Source organism: Oncorhynchus nerka, linkage group LG13 (assembly GCF_034236695.1).
Source record: "Oncorhynchus nerka isolate Pitt River linkage group LG13, Oner_Uvic_2.0, whole genome shotgun sequence".
In the NCBI taxonomy this organism is placed as follows: domain Eukaryota; kingdom Metazoa; phylum Chordata; class Actinopteri; order Salmoniformes; family Salmonidae; genus Oncorhynchus; species Oncorhynchus nerka.
The window spans coordinates 75,548,301-75,565,960 of NC_088408.1; the positions used below are offsets into that span (position 1 = coordinate 75,548,301).

The 17,660-nt window shown below is 42.0% G+C and overlaps 1 protein-coding gene across 1 annotated transcript; it reads left to right on the forward strand.

The window, feature by feature from the left end:
- The first annotated feature begins 1,334 nt into the window (after positions 1–1,334).
- On the forward strand, positions 1,335–16,742 carry LOC115117955 (endoplasmic reticulum aminopeptidase 2). The gene is given in 18 exon segments (XM_065027003.1): positions 1,335–1,589; positions 5,211–5,768; positions 5,898–6,067; positions 11,722–11,899; positions 12,152–12,265; positions 12,392–12,523; positions 12,675–12,806; positions 12,897–12,965; positions 13,111–13,286; positions 13,540–13,619; positions 14,255–14,453; positions 14,624–14,780; positions 14,899–15,083; positions 15,244–15,296; positions 15,466–15,574; positions 15,708–15,848; positions 16,147–16,228; positions 16,379–16,742. Coding segments are annotated over 17 exon segments (2,478 nt in total). The 5' UTR covers positions 1,335–1,589; positions 5,211–5,414; the 3' UTR covers positions 16,526–16,742.
- Positions 16,743–17,660: the final 918 nt, after the last annotated feature.

The window sequence follows — 17,660 nt, forward strand, 5'->3', positions numbered from 1 at the left end:
TGACAAAGCAGCTGAATGATGCCCATTCGCTGGTCGCCACGGTTACTATGGCCACGGCGCTGCGGCTGTCCTGTTCCTCCCCGGCCACACTGTAGGGAGCACTGGCAGGACTCACTAGATTACCATGTCAGAGAGAACAGAGGTGTCAATTCACCAGACTGTCATACTGGAAAGGGCAAAAACAGCAAGAATTTCTCAAATGTAACATCTAGTCTAGTGTGTGTGCTGATGTGCCTACCATCTCCAGGTGACCTCCAGGTGACCTCCAAGTGACCCCTCCCCAGGTCAGTGATGACACACACCAGCAGCGTCCAGCCCACCCTCTCACCTGCCAGGTGCACTGGTGGGGCCAGGGAGGCCAACACATCACCATGTACTAGGACTGTGGTCGGGTGGAGGGGGAGAAGGAGAGGAGAAAACGACTGTAAGTCACTGTGGGTATGGGCATGATAAAAAGAGAAGGATGAAGAGAGTGAGAGTGAGCTGTAACACAGTCTCTAATGGTCTCAGGCTCTACCAGTCATTCCTGTAGTTTGTCACTCAATATATATACATCATCATTTAAGTTATTGAGAACAAAAAACAGTAGTTGATTATGCATGAGGATACTAAAGATCACTCTTGAGAGCAGCAAAAGGTGTGCTGGCAAATGACCTAGTGGCCTCATGGATGGAATATTCTTCATATTTTTCATAATTTCATATTTCTCTTTAAATGCCGAAAATCCAGTGTTTCTTTGTCAAACAGTTTTGATATATTTCAGTCTTCTGTGATGTATATAAAGTGTAAAATTGGGATGCAACCTCAAAATGTAATACATACATACTCTATATCTGACATGGTACAGGTGTCATCTTTTTTAAAGCCCATAACCATGTGTGTGAGGTGTATACGTTTGTTTCAAAGTAGATTCGTTCAAGACTACCAAGAATCACTCTGCGTGACCCCGATTTAGCCCACTGCAGTAAATGGTTAAAGACTATTAGTTAGTTAGGTAGTCAGGCAGTTTTTTAGTTAGTCAGTTTTTACTCACCAATCCAAAGGTAGAGAATAGTGAGGCGGAGGAGAATCCTATGTCGTTCTTTCATGTTTGTTGTATGTCTATGTTACTGATGAGCATCCTGCTCTATGGAGCCGTTATGCATGCATGTGAAAGTGTGTGAGAGAGTGCATGAGTTGGGAGAGTGTTTGAGTGAGTGAGCGTGTTCTTTTGTTTGTCAGTAGCGTTCTACAGGGTGGAGACATTTCACAGCAGTGCATGGGGGGGATTATCAGCCCATAGTCATGTGATCTCACCCACCACGGAATCTCCCCACAGATTGAGAGGGAGATTGAGAGAAGACAACGAGAGAAGGAGAGCGACCATTTCACCTCTGCTCTTTCACAGTGTCGTTTTAACTGTATCAAGTAGTGTGTCTGATGAAGTGTCTATAGTTCCGAGGTCCATAGGATCTTAATGTAGTGTACAACAGGGAGTTCGCTGGTTGTGTCTTCAACTGTGTGAGTAGGCCAGTAGTCTACCAGTAGTAGAGCAGTAGTAAACAGGTAACCACAGAGGACACCTGGAGCTCTGGGCTGTTAGATCTGAGGTAAGAGGCTGATCATATCAATCATCCCCAGAGTACACCTGCACACACACACACAAACACACATCTCGTGCTCTACAGAAGCCTGGTGTTCAGGAACAAAAGAGCATCACTTCATGAACCCCATGGTACTGTCAGGAGGCTAGTTTAGCACTGTGGATGAGATACATGGAAAGTATGTTTTCTTGCAGTGTGTGTATACATGAGCGATGGTGGGGTTGGATATAGTATGTTAGTCTCCAGTATGTAGTGTGAGTTCTTGTGCAGGCCATGTGGATTAACCACCTGGTTTCCCCTGCTGACAGATTAAATGCGGGCACAGGGATTGTATATATACAGTATATACAGTGGGGCAAAAAAGTATTTAGTCAGCCACCAATTGTGCAAGTTCTCCCACTTAAAAATATGAGAGAGGCCTGTAATTTTCAGCATATGTACACTTCAATTATGACAGACAAAATGAGAAGAAAAAAAATCCAGAAAATCACATTGTAGGATTTTTTATGAATTTATTTGCAAATTATGGTGGAAAATAAGTATTTGGTCACCTACAAACAAGCAAGATTTCTGGCTCTCACAGACCTGTAATTTCTTCTTTAAGAGGCTCCTCTGTCCTCCACTCGTTACCTGTATTAATGGCACCTGTTTGAACTTGTTATCAGTATAAAAGACACCTGTCCACAACCTCAAACAGTCACACTCCAAACTCCACTATGGCCAAGACCACCTACTCATTCAACTGTTTATCTTTATTTTTTACTATTGTCTACATTGTAGAATAATAGTGAAGACATCAAAACTGTGAAATAACACATATGGAATCATGTAGTACACAAAAAAGTGCTAAACAAATCAAATTATATTTTATATGTGAGATTCTTCAAAGTAGCCACCCATTGCCTTGATGATAGCTTTGCACACTCTTGGCATTCTCTCAACCAGCTTCATGAGGTAGTCACCTGGAATGCATTTGTTGTTCATTTGTGGAATTTCTTTCCTTCTTATTGTGTTTGAGCCAATCAGTTGTGTTGTGACAAAGTAGGGGTGGTATACAGAAGATAGCCCTATTTGGTAAAAGACCAAGTCCATATTATGGCAAGAACAGCTCGAATAAGCAAAGAGAAACGACAGTCCATCATTACTTTAAGACATGAAGGTCAGTCATTCCGTCACTCAACCCCATAGAAAATCTTTGGAGGGAGTTGAAAGTCCGTGTTGCCCAGCAACAGCCCCAAAACATCACTGCTCTAGAGGAGATCTGCATGGAGGAATGGGCCAAAATACCAGCAACAGTGTGTGAAAACCTTGTGAAGACTTACAGAAAACGTTTGACCTCTGTCATTACCAACAAAGGGTATATAACAAAGTATTGAGATAAACTTTTGTTATTGACCAAATACTTATTTTCCACCATAGTTTGCAAATAAATTCATTAAAAATCCTACAATGTGATTTTCTGGATTTTTTTTCTCATTTTGTCTGTCATAGTTGAAGTGTACCTATGATGAAAATGACAGGCCTCTCTCATCTTTTTAAGTGGGAGAACTTGCACAATTGGTGGCTGAGTAAATACTTTTTTGCCCCACTGTATGTAGTTTTTATTTATTAAAACACTCACTCCCTGAACTTGCTTCCCGACTCTCAGCGCGCATCGTCACAACGTGACATTGGAACACAGGAGTGGTGGGTGCTGATAATGGGCCTCTGTACGCCTATGTAGATATTCCATAAAAAATCGGCCGTTTCCAGCTACAATAGTCATTTACAACATTAACCATGTCTACACTGTATTTCTGATCAATTTGGTGTTATTTTAATGGACAAAATGTGCTCTTCTATCAAAAACAAGGACATTTCTAAGTGACCCCAAACTTTTGAACGGTATTGTGTGTGTGTGTGTGTGTGTGTGTGTGTGTGTGTGTGTGTGTGTATATATATAAACAGTCCTAACATCAGCCTGGAAAATACGATGAAATACACACACAAGTTTGTTTTACTATCCTTGCTGGGATCAAACAATTGATTCCCATTCAAAATCATATTTCCCTAACCTAAACCTAACTCCTAAACATAATCCCTAACCCTAACCTAAACCTAACTCCTAAACATAATCCCTAACCCTAACCTAAACCTAACTCCTAAACATAATCCCTAACCCTAACCTAAACCTAACTCCTAAAAATAATCCCTAACCCTAACCTAAACCTAACTCCTAAACATAATCCCTAACCCTAATTGTAACCCTAAACCTAAAATGACCTTTTTCTTTGTGGGGACCGGCAAAATGTCCTTGTTTTACTATCCTTGTGAGGACTTCGGGTCCCCACAAGGATAGTAAAACCACACACACACACACACACACAGCTTCTGTACTCGCGATAGAATATGGGGGCGGGAGCATGAAAGAGAAAATGAAAGCAGAGACAAAGAGCAAGGGAATGACCTCCCCCAACTCAGGAAACAGCTGGGGTGCTAGGGAAACATGATTACTGCTCTATCGTGGTAGTGCTGAATTTACCAATGTTAAAAGTTATTTTGCTGTTTTGCAGGGCATGATTCTGTGTGTGGAGTGAGTGTGCACAGAGATGGGCAGTATTTCTGTTACATGTATTTGAAATATATATTTCAATTACTTTTAAGAATTTTGTCATTCGTATTACACTGGGCTGAACTACACTCCAATGTATTTTGTTACAAGATACTTTCGAGAGCTGTATTTTGTATTTTCAAAATGCAATTTATGTTCACCATTTGGTGGCCCCCTTTCACCCTACATTGATATCAGAAGTCTGATGGCACTATGGTGTGATGAGAGCGTCCGCTATGAATGAACTAACTGTAAATGTACATATATTTAAAAATGAACAATTGCAAAGCATGCTGAGTATTATTTGACTGAGCTCCGCCCCGAACAAAGCCAATAATTAATACCTAGTGTATTTTGCAGTTCATTTTGGTATGTTCATTTTCACATATACATTTACATTTTGGCCGTTCCAGAGTGACTTACTATTTACAGTCAGTGCATTTAACTAAGGTAGATAAACAACAACATATCACAGTCACAGCAAGAAAACGTTTCTGTAACCTTCACTGAGAATGTTGTTGCTGTTTGGGCCAGCTACTTGCAAATTTATTTCTGTATTTTAAAATACAAAATACATCTATTTGAATAAAATACATTAAAAATACTTTTATTTTGTTGTTTATTTTGATACATTCATCTTTATGGTATTTTGTGCTTTAATTTTGTAATTGTATTTGGTCATTTTTGCCCATCGTTGAGTGTGCATTTGTGTGTCTATCCCACTTTGAACTCAGTAGCAGTATCAGATTACAATGAAAGCCCTGGACAGCTATAGTGTAACTCTTCAACCAACTATCTCTTCCACTCACTATGTTATTTGTTGACATGTAACACACTGGGCTTGCCGTCTGGGCTGTAAGCGTGTGTATCATAACCTTTACCGACCCGACCAAAATGTGAGTTGTTCAGCTTCTTGGATTTATAAAATCAGACAGAATCAATACAACATATTAACACCTCACTGTGTGAGATCCTAGATGAGATTCACTGTTGCTGTTTTTAAATAACAATAACATAGCTTCTTCTTCTGTCTTCAGGTTCAAGAAAGAGCTGCTGAACATTTCAAGTCAATTCTACTGGCCTGTTGCTGTAAGCTTAGACTACACTCCTCCTGAAGTCTAATGATTGACAGATATCTACATTCTGAAAACAAACGGAATGCCAGTGCACCATTTACTGCACTCGAGTGATCTTTAGTATCCTTATCTTTACAGTAGTCAGCCAACAACTTTTCCACCATAATGTTCTGGGTCAGGTTCTTGGTTCTGGCCCTCCTGTCTCAGGCTGGTGTGACCCAGACCTCCTCTAGTCCAACCCATGCCTCTGCGCCCCCTAACCCCACTGAGGAGCAGCCTCCCTTGAATACGGGAAGCCTCTCATTCCCTTGGAGCCACCTCCGTCTTCCGGAGGACATTGTTCCGCTCCACTACCATCTCCTGCTCCACCCTAACCTCACCATAATCAGCTACATCGGTACCGTCAGGATAGAGCTCCAGGTTCAGAACAATACCAACTGGGTGGTGCTGCACAGCAAGGGGCTTCGTATCACTACGGCAAATGTGCTGGACCAGAACCTTGCTCACCTGTCAGACCAGGTAAACTACTCCCTCAGCACTAAACTATCATGCCCAGTTTCTAACAACGTTCCCACTTCTGCCTTCTCTGACAACTCTGTCTAACGACTACGTGTGTGTGTGTGTGTTCCTGTTCGTGTGTGTCCTCAGGTTCTCCCTGTTCTCCACAACCCTACCCATGAGCAGGTTGCCATATTCTCTCCCAGAGTGCTCACTGGTGGGCAGAAGTACTTCCTGTTACTGGAGTTTGGGGCGGAGCTAGGAGAGGGCTTCTGTGGCTTCTACAGGAGCACCTACAGAACCAGCACCGGAGAGACGCGGTACGGAATGTGTGTACTTGTGTGCGTGTGTGTATACAGTGGGGCAAAAAGGTACTTAGTCAGCCACCAATTGTGCAAGTTCTCCCACTTAAAAAGATGAGAGAGGCCTGTAATTTTCATCATAGGTAACTATGACAGACAAAATTAGGAAAGAAATCCAGAAAATCACATTGTAGGATTTTTAACGAATTTATTTGCCAATTATGGTGGAAAATAAGTATTTGGTCAATAACAAAAGTTTATCTCAATACTTTGTTATATACAATTTGTTGACAATGACAGAGGTCAAACGTTTTCTGTAAGTCTTCACAAGGTTTTCACACACTGTTGCTGGTATTTTGGCCCATTCCTCCATGCAGATCTCCTCTAGAGCAGTGATGTTTTGGGGCTGTTGCTGGGCAACACGGACTTTCAACTCCCTCCAAAGATTTTCTATGGGGTTGAGATCTGGAGACTGACTAGGCCACTCCAGGACCTTGAAATGCTTCTTACGAAGCCACTCCTTCGTTGCCCGGGCGGTGTGTTTGGGATCATTGTCATGCTGAAAGACTCAGCCACGTTTCATCTTCAATGCCCTTGCTGATGGAAGGAGGTTTTCACTCAAAATCTCACGATACATGGCCCCATTCATTCTTTCCTTTACACGGATCAGTCGTCCTGGTCCCTTTGCAGAAAAACAGCCCCAAAGCATGATGTTTCCACCCCCATGCTTCACAGTAGGTATGCTGTTCTTTGGAAGCAACTCAGCATTCTTTGCACTCCAAACACGACGAGTTGAGTTTTTACCAAAAAGTTATATTTTGGTTTCATCTGACCATATGACATTCTCCCAATCTTCTTCTGGATCATCCAAATGCTCTCTAACAAACTTCAGACGGGCCTGGACATGTACTGGCTTAAGCAGGGGGACACGTCTGGCACTGCAGGATTTGAGTCCCTGGCGGCGTAGTGTGTTACTGATGGTAGGCTTTGTTACTTTGGTCCCAGCTCTCTGCAGGTCATTCACTAGGTCCCCCCGTGTGGTTGTGGGATTTTTGCTCACCGTTCTTGTGATCATTTTGACCCCACGGGGTGAGATCTTGCGTGGAGCCCCAGATCGAGGGAGATTATCAGTGGTCTTGTATGTCTTCCATTTCCTAATAATTGCTCCCACAGTTGATTTCTTCAAACCAAGCTGCTTACCTATTGCAGATTCAGTCTTCCCAGCCTGGTGCAGGTCTACAATTTTGTTTCTTGTGTCCTTTGACAGCTCTTTGGTCTTGGCCATAGTGGACTTTGGAGTGTGACTGTTTGAGGTTGTGGACAGGTGTCTTTTATACTGATAACAAGTTCAAACAGGTGCCATTAATACGAGTGGAGGACAGAGGAGCCTCTTAAAGAAGAAGTTACAGGTCTGTGAGAGCCAGAAATCTTGCTTGTTTGTAGGTGACCAAATACTTATTTTCCACCATAATTTGCAAACAAATTAATTAAAAATCCTACAATGTGATTTTCTGGAATTTTTTTCTCATTTTGTCTGTCATAGTTGCAGTGTACCTATGATGAAAATTACAGGCCTCTCTCATCTTTTTAAGTGGGAGAACTTGCACAATTGGTGGCTGACTAAATACTTTTTTGCCCCACTGTATATGTGTGTGTGTGAGGTATATTAAATGTACACGGGATGTAAGACAACATGGTGGCAGGAAGATCATAGTGTGTTAGTGTACAGTGCCTTCAGAAAATATTCACACCACTTGACTTTCCCCACATTTTGTGTTACAGCCTGGATTTAAAATAGATTAAATTTAGATTTTTTTCTTCCATTGGCCAACACACAACACCCAAAAATGTCAAAGTGGAATTATGTACAATGTACTACAAATGAAAAGCTGAAATGTTTGAGTCAATAGGTATTCAACCCTTTTTTATGGCACGCCTAAATACGTTCAGGTGTAAAAATGTGCTTAAAAAGTCCCATAATAATTTACATGGACTCTGAATTCCAAGTGTTATGTTTGGGCAAATCCAATACTACACATTATTGAGTACCACTCTTCATATTTTCAAGCATAGTGGTGGCTGCATCATGTTATGAGTATGCTTGTAATCATTAAGGACTGCAGAGCTTTTCAGGAACAAAATAAACGGAATGGAGCTAAGCAAAGGCAAAATCCTAGAGGAAAACCTGGTTCAGTCTGCTTTCCACCAAAACACTGGGAGATTAATTCACCTTTCAGCAGGACAATAACCTAAAACACAAGAGCAAATCTACACTGGAGTTGCTTACAAGAAGACAGATAATGTTGCAGAGAGGCTGGATTACAGTTTTGACATAAATCAGCTTGAAAATCAATGGCAAGACTTGAAAATCGTTGTCTATCAATGATCAACAACCAATTTGACAGAGCTTGAAGAATTTCTTAATGAATAATGGGCAAATATTGTACAATCCAGGTGAGCAAAGCTCTTAGAGACCTACCCGAAAGACCCACAGCTGTAATCACTGCCAAAGGGGATTCTAAAAATGAACATTTTTTGTGCTTATGGAACATTTCTAGGATCTTTTATTTAAGCTCATGAAACATGGGACCAAAACTTTACATTTTGCGTTTATATTTTTGTTCAGTATAGTTGCCTTGTTTAGGTATCGGGTAGTTGATATTGATATATTTCAGTACCTTGTTTAGGTAGTGGGTAGTTGATATTAATATATTTCAGTACCTTGTTTAGGTAGTGGGTAGTTGATATTGAAGTATTTAGTTACCTTGTTTAGGTAGTGGGTAGTTGATCTTGATATATTTCAGTACCTTGTTTAGGTAGTGGATAGATGATATTGATATATTTGTTAAGGTAGTACTGATTTTGTTTAGTTACCTTGTTTGGATGGGATGATATTGATATATTTCAGTACCTTGTTTAGGTAGGTAGTGATATTGATATATTTGATTTTAGTGGGTAGCTGATTTTGATATATTTAGTTACCTTGTTTAGGTAGTGGGTAGCTGATATTGATATATTTCAGTACCTTGTTTAGGTAGTGGGTAGCTGATATTGATATATTTCAGTACCTTATTTAGGTAGTGGGTAGTTGATATTGATATATTTAGTTACCTTGTTTAGGTAGTGGGTAGTTGATATTTAAGTATTTAGTTACCTTGTTTAGGTAGTGGATAGATGATATTGATATATTTCAGTACCTTGTTTAGGTAGTGGGTAGTTGATATTGAAGTATTTAGTTACCTTGTTTAGGTAGTGGGTAGTTGATATTGATATATTTCAGTACCTTGTTTAGGTAGTGGGTAGTTGATATTGATATATTTCAGTACCTTGTTTAGGTAGTGGGTAGCTGATATTGATATATTTAGTTACCTTGGTTAGGTAGTGGGTAGTTGATATTTAAGTATTTAGTTACCTTGTTTAGGTAGTGGATAGATGATATTGATATATTTCAGTACCTTGTTTAGGTAGTGGATAGATGATATTGATATATTTCAGTACCTTGTTAAGGTAGTGGGTAGCTGATATTGATATATTTCAGTACCTTGTTTAGGTAGTGGGTAGCTGATATTGATATATTTCAGTACCTTGTTTAGGTAGTGGGTAGTTGATATTGATATATTTAGTTACCTTGTTTAGGTAGTGGATAGATGATATTGATATATTTCAGTACCTTGTTTAGGTAGTGGATAGATGATATTGATCAATTTCAGTACCTTGTTTTGGTAGTGGGTAGTTGATATTGATATATTTAGTTACATTGTTTAGGTAGTGGTAGTTGATATTGATATATTTAGTTACCTTGTTTAGGTAGTGGGTAGTTGATATTGATATATTTAGTTACCTTGGTTAGGTAGTGGGTAGTTGATATTGATATATTTCGTTACCTTGTTTAGGTAGTGGATAGTTGATATTTATATATTTAGTTACCTTGTTTAGGTAGTGGATAGATGATATTGATATATTTCAGTACCTTGTTTAGGTAGTGGATAGATGATATTGATATATTTCAGTACCTTGTTTAGGTAGTGGGTAGTTGATATTGATATATTTAGTTACCTTGTTTAGGTAGTGGATAGATGATATTGATATATTTCAGTACCTTGTTTAGGTAGTGGATAGATGATATTGATATATTTCAGTACCTTGTTTAGGTAGTGGGTAGTTGATATTGATATATTTAGTTACCTTGTTTAGGTAGTGGGTAGATGATATTGATATATTTCAGTACCTTGTTTAGGTAGTGGATATATGATATTGATATATTTCAGTACCTTGTTTAGGTAGTGGATAGATGATATTGATATATTTCAGTACCTTGTTTAGGTAGTGGGTAGTTGATATTGATACATTTAGTTACCTTGTTTAGGTAGTGGATAGATGATATTGATATATTTCAGTACCTTGTTAAGGTAGTGGATAGATGATATTGATATATTTCAGTACCTTGTTTAGGTAGTGGATAGATGATATTGATATATTTCAGTACCTTGTTTAGGTAGTGGGTAGCTGATTTGATATATTTCAGTACCTTGTTTTGGTAGTGGGTAGCTGATATTGATATATTTCAGTACCTTGTTTAGGTAGTGGGTAGCTGATATTGATATATTTAGTTACCTTGTTTAGGTAGTGGATAGATGATATTGATATATTTCAGTACCTTGTTTAGGTAGTGGATAGATGATATTGATATATTTCAGTACCTTGTTTAGGTAGTGGGTAGCTGATTTTGATATATTTCAGTACCTTGTTTAGGTAGTGGGTAGCTGATATTGATATATTTAGTTACCTTGTTTAGGTAGTGGGTAGCTGATATTGAAGTATTTCTCGTAGAACTCCAATAGTTTGACTGCAGCCTTGAGAGCGTAATGGGTCTGCTCCCATTTCTCAGGAGCAGCATAGACAGAAACCTGAAACATTATTAAAGTCATGTTCTGAAATCATGCACATACACACTCACACACACACACATTGCACATACATACATGTACACACACCCACATACACACCCCTGCCCCAGTCATACCTACCTTGACCCCTGCCCCCAGTCATACCTACCTTGACCCCTGCCCCCAGTCATACCTACCTTGACCCCTGAGGCAGTTGTTGCGCTGACAGATCTGAAGTCACACACGATGAAGGCCACCAGATAGGAGCTCATCCTCACACTCACAGCAAAACGATCCTCCATTAGTCCATCATCCAGGACCACTGTCTGCTCCTAGAGGGAAAACACACACACATGCAGACACACACATTGTAATGTTCGGTGCCTTCAGAAATTATTCATACCACTTAACTTATACCACATTTTGTTGTGATAGAGCCTGAATTCAAAATGGATGAATTCAATTTTTCTCACCCGTCTACACACAATACCCTATAAAGTGAAAACATGTTTTTAGAAATGTTTGCTAATTTATTTCAAATTAAATACATAAATATCTCATTTACATAAGTATTCACACCGCTGAGTCAATACATGTTAGAATCCCCTTTGGCAGTGATTACAGCTGTGGGTCTTTCGGGTAGAATTATTTTAGAATGGGAAGATGTACCCAAATACATTTCAATACAAATCTAGAAAAATGAAGTAACATTTTTCCAAAATGCCTTGCCCAAAGGCCACCGTAATTCAAGAACAACCCAGTTGCTTAAACAAGACAATTGTAAAGTTACTGCCTGCCTCCCCCTCCAGACCTGGTGGCTATCCCAGACTTTCAGTCCGGAGCAATGGAGAACTGGGGTCTGATCACCTTCAGAGAGACGAGCCTGCTCTACGACCCCACCACCTCCTCAGCCTCCGATAGGCTCTGGGTTACCAAGGTGATCGCCCATGAGCTCGCCCACCAGGTAAGAGTCAGACAGGTTAAGTTCACAGTGTAGAACAGGAAGTAGCCAGTCATGGCAATGATTTTGATGTTATATGATATGACTACAATGACATGAAGAGGGATTAAAAGTGATGCCATGAACCTCTGGATTCTTCAGGAAGTTTATCTGCACTGGAAGACAAATGGAACTCCTCTCTTCTCTTGACATCTCTCATTGTCTGTCCTCTTCTGCCTGCCTGCCTGCCTGCCTGTCTGTCTGTCTGTCTGTCAGTGGTTTGGGAACCTGGTGACCATGAAGTGGTGGAATGACATCTGGCTGAACGAGGGCTTCGCCACGTACATGGAGTACATCTCAGTGGACACCACATACCCCAAACTCAGAGTGGTATGATCCTGTTACTCACTTGTTGTACACATCCCTGGGCCGAGTTCATAATATTAATGTTCCAAATGATCTAGACATGTCCCTGAGGGAAATTCTTGTTGAAATTGTGCCTTTTTAATCTCTTAGGAGGACTATTTTCTGGACACCTGCTTCGTTGCGATTGGTCGAGACTCTCTAAACTCCTCCCGCCCCATCTCCAGTGTAGCTGAAAGCCCCACACAGATTAAAGAGATGTTCGACACAGTATCCTACAATAAGGTAGAAAAACACGCATACACACAAGCACACTTTTTCTATTTCATAGCTTTCATCAACCCTGTCTTTACTTCAAATGAGGGAGTAAGGATTCATGTCTAAAGTATTGGATCAGGCCCCCAGTGTTGATGTACTTTGTTGTTTGTTCCACCAGGGGGCATGTGTCCTGCACATGCTAAGACACTACCTGACTGACCAAGTGTTCCAGATTGGAATAATGCGTTACCTTCGCAGGTACAGCTACAGCAACGCTCGCAACCAGGACCTGTGGGACAGCCTGGCCAACGTTCGTAGATCGATCAAATGATACATCATTTTTTGATCCCTGCAGGCTGCTTTAGTATGTAAATGTGAACTGCTGCGTTGTTGTTCTCAGACATGTTCAGAAGAGGAGTTCACTTCTGGAGGACACTGCTACAGCAACAGCCAGGCAGCTAAGAACTCAGTAAACACACCTCTCTGTACATAACAGTACATTACATTACAAGACCAACAGTCTGACCATTACAAACAGGTGCTCTGTAAAAGTCTCACCACTGATTTAACTGTGTGATGTTTACCTGTGGGTGTGGTTTTGATGTGTGTGTCAGTACCTGTACGCTGGGGAGCACCTGGACCTGACGACCATGATGAACACCTGGACGCTGCAGACAGGTGTGCCTTTGGTAACGGTTGCTAGACAGGGGTCTCATCTGGTGCTGAAACAGGAGAGGTTCCTGAGGACCACACATCCGTCTGATCCAGCATGGCCCAGCCTGCAGCAGGGGTACACACACACACACACACACATACACACACACACACACACACACACACACACACATACACACACACACACACACACACACACACACACACACACACACACACACACACACACACACACACACACACACACACACACACACACACACACACACACACACACACACACACACACACACACACTCACTCACTCAGGTGTTGTGAGGTCATATTCCTGCACCTCATCCCTCCCCTCTCTGATCTCTGTGTGTTAGGTACCTGTGGCACATCCCTCTGACATACAGGACTGACACCTCAACTAGCATTCACAGACACCTCATGACTACACTCACAGGTAAGACGCCTCATGACCACACTCACAGGTAGGACACCTACTGACCACACTCACAGGTAGGACATCTACTGACCACACTCACAGGTAAGACGCCTCCTGACCACGCTCACAGGTAGGACACCTACTGACCACACTCACAGGTAGGACACCTACTGACCACACTCACAGGTAGGACACCTACTGACCACACTCACAGGTAGGACATCTACTGACCACACTCACAGGTAGGACACCTACTGACCACACTCACAGGTAGGACACCTACTGACCACACTCACAGGTAAGACGCCTCCTGACCACGCTCACAGGTAGGACACCTACTGACCACACTCACAGGTAGGACACCTACTGACCACACTCACAGGTAGGACACCTACTGACCACACTCACAGGTAGGACATCTACTGACCACACTCACAGGTAAGACGCCTCCTGACCACGCTCACAGGTAGGACACCTACTGACCACACTCACAGGTAGGACACCTACTGACCACACTCACAGGTAGGACACCTACTGACCACACTCACAGGGAATATAATTGCTTTTTCTCTCCTCAGTGTGGAGCTTGCTGTGGAGTTGATTGACTGGTTGTTTCACTAAATGATTGATATCTGTGTCTCTCCTCTCCTCAGACAGTGTGGAGGTGGGGGAGGAGGTGGGATGGGTGAAGGTGAATGTGGACATGGCTGGTTATTACGTGGTCCACTATGATGGTCCAGGCTGGGACGACTTGATACAACTACTGAAGGACAACCACACAGCTCTCAGCTTCATGGACAGAACACACCTCATACACAACGCCTTCCAACTCACCACATAAGAGACCTGTGTGTGTGTGTGTGTGTGTGTGTGTGTGTGTGTGTGTGTGTGTGTGTGTGTGTGTGTGTGTGTGTGTGTGTGTGTGTGTGTGTGTGTGTGTGTGTGTGTCCATGTGATTATGTGAATAGACAACACAAACACTCTTTTGTTTCTGACATCATCTCTCTATAATATTTCTATAGAGCAGGTCGGCTGTCACTCGATAAAGCCTTGGACCTCATTGGTTACCTGCGATCAGAGAGTCACACTGTGCCCCTCCTCCAAGGGTTGGCCTACCTGGAAGCCTTCTACAAGATGGTGGAGAGGATGGACATACCTGACGTCACACAAAACCTCAGTGTAGGGCACATACACATAAAACATCAAATAAATCTCAAACATTCTGGTTCAATTACATGAAGTTTGAGTTGGGTATGTGTGTGTGGTCTGATGTCCTATCTGTGTGTGTTTTCTGTAGACGTACATCCTGTGGTATTTCCGTGGTGTGATTGACCATCAGACGTGGAGCGACAAGGGCTCTGTGTCTGAGAGGCGGCTGAGGTCGGAGCTCCTGTCTCTGGCCTGCCATCTAGGAGACCTCCCCTGTCTGGAGCAGGCCCAGCGCAGCTTCACACACTGGCTGGACTCCAACAGCACACTCAGGTCTGTCTTTCTTACTGTCTGTCAGCTATTTGAGAGAGTAGTTATATCCCATGGACAGCAACATACAGTACTTTGTTCAATCCCTGACCCAATCAAAGGTGCAAACTTTTCCTGACTGCAGAAGTAAACCATGTCCTGTCTGTGCCTCTCCCTCCACCAGCCTGCCTGCAGATGTGACAGAGACAGTGTATTCAGTAGGGGCCCAGGAGGACATTACATTTACATTTAAGTCATTTAGCAGACGCTCTTATCCAGAGCGACTTACAAATTGGTGCATTCACCTTATGACCTCCAGTGGAACAGTAGTGCATCTAAATATTTTCAGGGGGAGGGGGGGTGAGAGGGATTACTTTATCCTATCCTAGGTATTCCTTAAAGAGGTGGGGCTGGGCGTCTCTCCTCCACATATACACTCTCTCCCTCTCAGAGACACACAAACACAAGATCCTCTCTGCCCTGGCCAGCAGCAGAGACACAAACAAACTACACAGGTACGTATAGTCTTCTATACTCTGTCAATTCAATTCAATATATGACCTTACATCTTGTGTGTGTGTGTGTGTGTGTGTGTGTGTGTGTATGTGTGTGTGTGTGTGTGTGTGTGTGTGTGTGTGTGTACCCCAGGTTGTTGGAGCTGGGTCTAGAGGGGGAGGTGATCCGTACCCAGGACCTGGACTCCCTCATCGTCATGGTAGCCAGGAACCCCAGGGGACATCATCTGGCCTGGAGCTACATCCAGAAATACTGGAGCACCCTGGTGGACAAGTAGGTGGTAGAGAGGGAGGGGGAGGAGAGGGAAAGGGAAAGGGAGGGGCTGGGAGAGAGGGGGCTGGGAGAGAGGGGGTGGAAGAGACAGGCACAGGGAGACGGAGAGAGAAATGAACACTCAGGAGCAGAGATAGGGGGAGTCTATCCCTGTGGTAGAGAATGAGAGAGGGAAAGGGAGAAAGATGAACTGATAAACTGGCACGTGGGTAAAAAAGTAGGTATTAGTCGACCAGCAGTCCCATAGCCTGGGTGCTTTAGCCAACCTGTGATGTTTCCTCTTGTTTCTACCCTGCAGGTTCCAGTTGGGATCGTTCTCTATTAGAAACATCATCATCGGCACCACAGGCCAGTTCTTCTCCACAGAGGAACTCACTGAGGTGAGATGATTGATCTGTTAGTGGCAATATCATTCTCAACAACTAGACCCTGACCCTGAAAATGTATTGTATCAGTAGCAATGTATGAGCGAGGGTGTGTGTGTCCCAAAGCCCACGGCCATGCTTATCAAGAGTGTGTGTGTACCCTAGGTGCGTGTATTCTTTGAGTCGATCCATGAGCAGGCGTCTCAGCTGAGAGTCACTCAGGTTGCCATGGACAACATCCAGAAGAACATCCTCTGGTTGCAAAGAAACCTGGGAACTCTGAGGAGCTGGCTGGACCAACAGATAGACTGAAGAGAGAAAGGGGGAGGGGGGAGAGGGGTGGGGAGAGAGAGAGCAATAGAAAATGAGCTTGGAGTTTTTTAAAGCTTAATTAGAGCTTTGATTTTTAATTATGAATATTTGTGGGATGATTGAGTGTATGGTCATGTTTTTCAGTTTACATCGGGGATTTGGAAATGTTTTTGTTGAATTTGGTTAAGATGTTTGATAATAAAATGTTGTGAAAGTATTATTTGAAGAGCAGTAAGTAGGCCAAGATCATGTTGAATTACACAGAGTAAAAGCAAATTAAATACAAACAGAAAACCATTTTTAGCTGTGAATGTAGGAGTGGTCTGAAAATGCTAAAACATCACAGGACAAGAATGAAGCTTGACTCCTGCCTGGCCTCACACACTACAACCTCACAGGAGCAGACTGCTGATAATTTAGTGTGAAACAGATGTGTGTAAACATATTGCAATGTACACATACAGATCTGCTATCTTAATTTGATCACTGTTATCAGCAGAACATTTTAATGTGCAGCAGGATATGCAAATTGTAGTGTATTCAAGGTTTAAAAAGGCTTCTAAAGTTAGCAATTTCCACTTTTAAATGTCAGACTTGATTTCCCCTATCAAAACATTTATCAACAAAAATGTACATGAATGTACATGAATTATAATCCACATGAATTCACATTTCTTGTTGCTGCATGATTATTGTCCTGCTGTCAGAAGCAGGGTCAAACTAAGATATGTTTCTATGTTGAGAGTTGGTTTAGTTGGTTTCCAAAAGACAGAAGTCTTTCACCTATAGTGTTTGCAAGTTGGTTGAATCATATCAAATAAAATGTTATTCGTCACATGCTTTGGAAACAACAGGTGTAGACTAAATGCTTACTTACGGGCCCTTCCCAACAATGCAGAGAGAGAAAATATTGAAATATTAGAAAAGTTATAAAACGTAATAATAAAAGTTACAATAAATACACAATGAGTAATGGTAACATGGCTATATACACGGGGTACCAGTACTGAGTCTATGTGCAGGGGTACAAGGTAATTGAGGTAGATATGTACAGTCGTGGCCAAAGGTTTTGAGAATGACACAAATATTAATTTTCACAAAGTCTGCTGCCTCAGTTTCAATGATGGCAATTTGC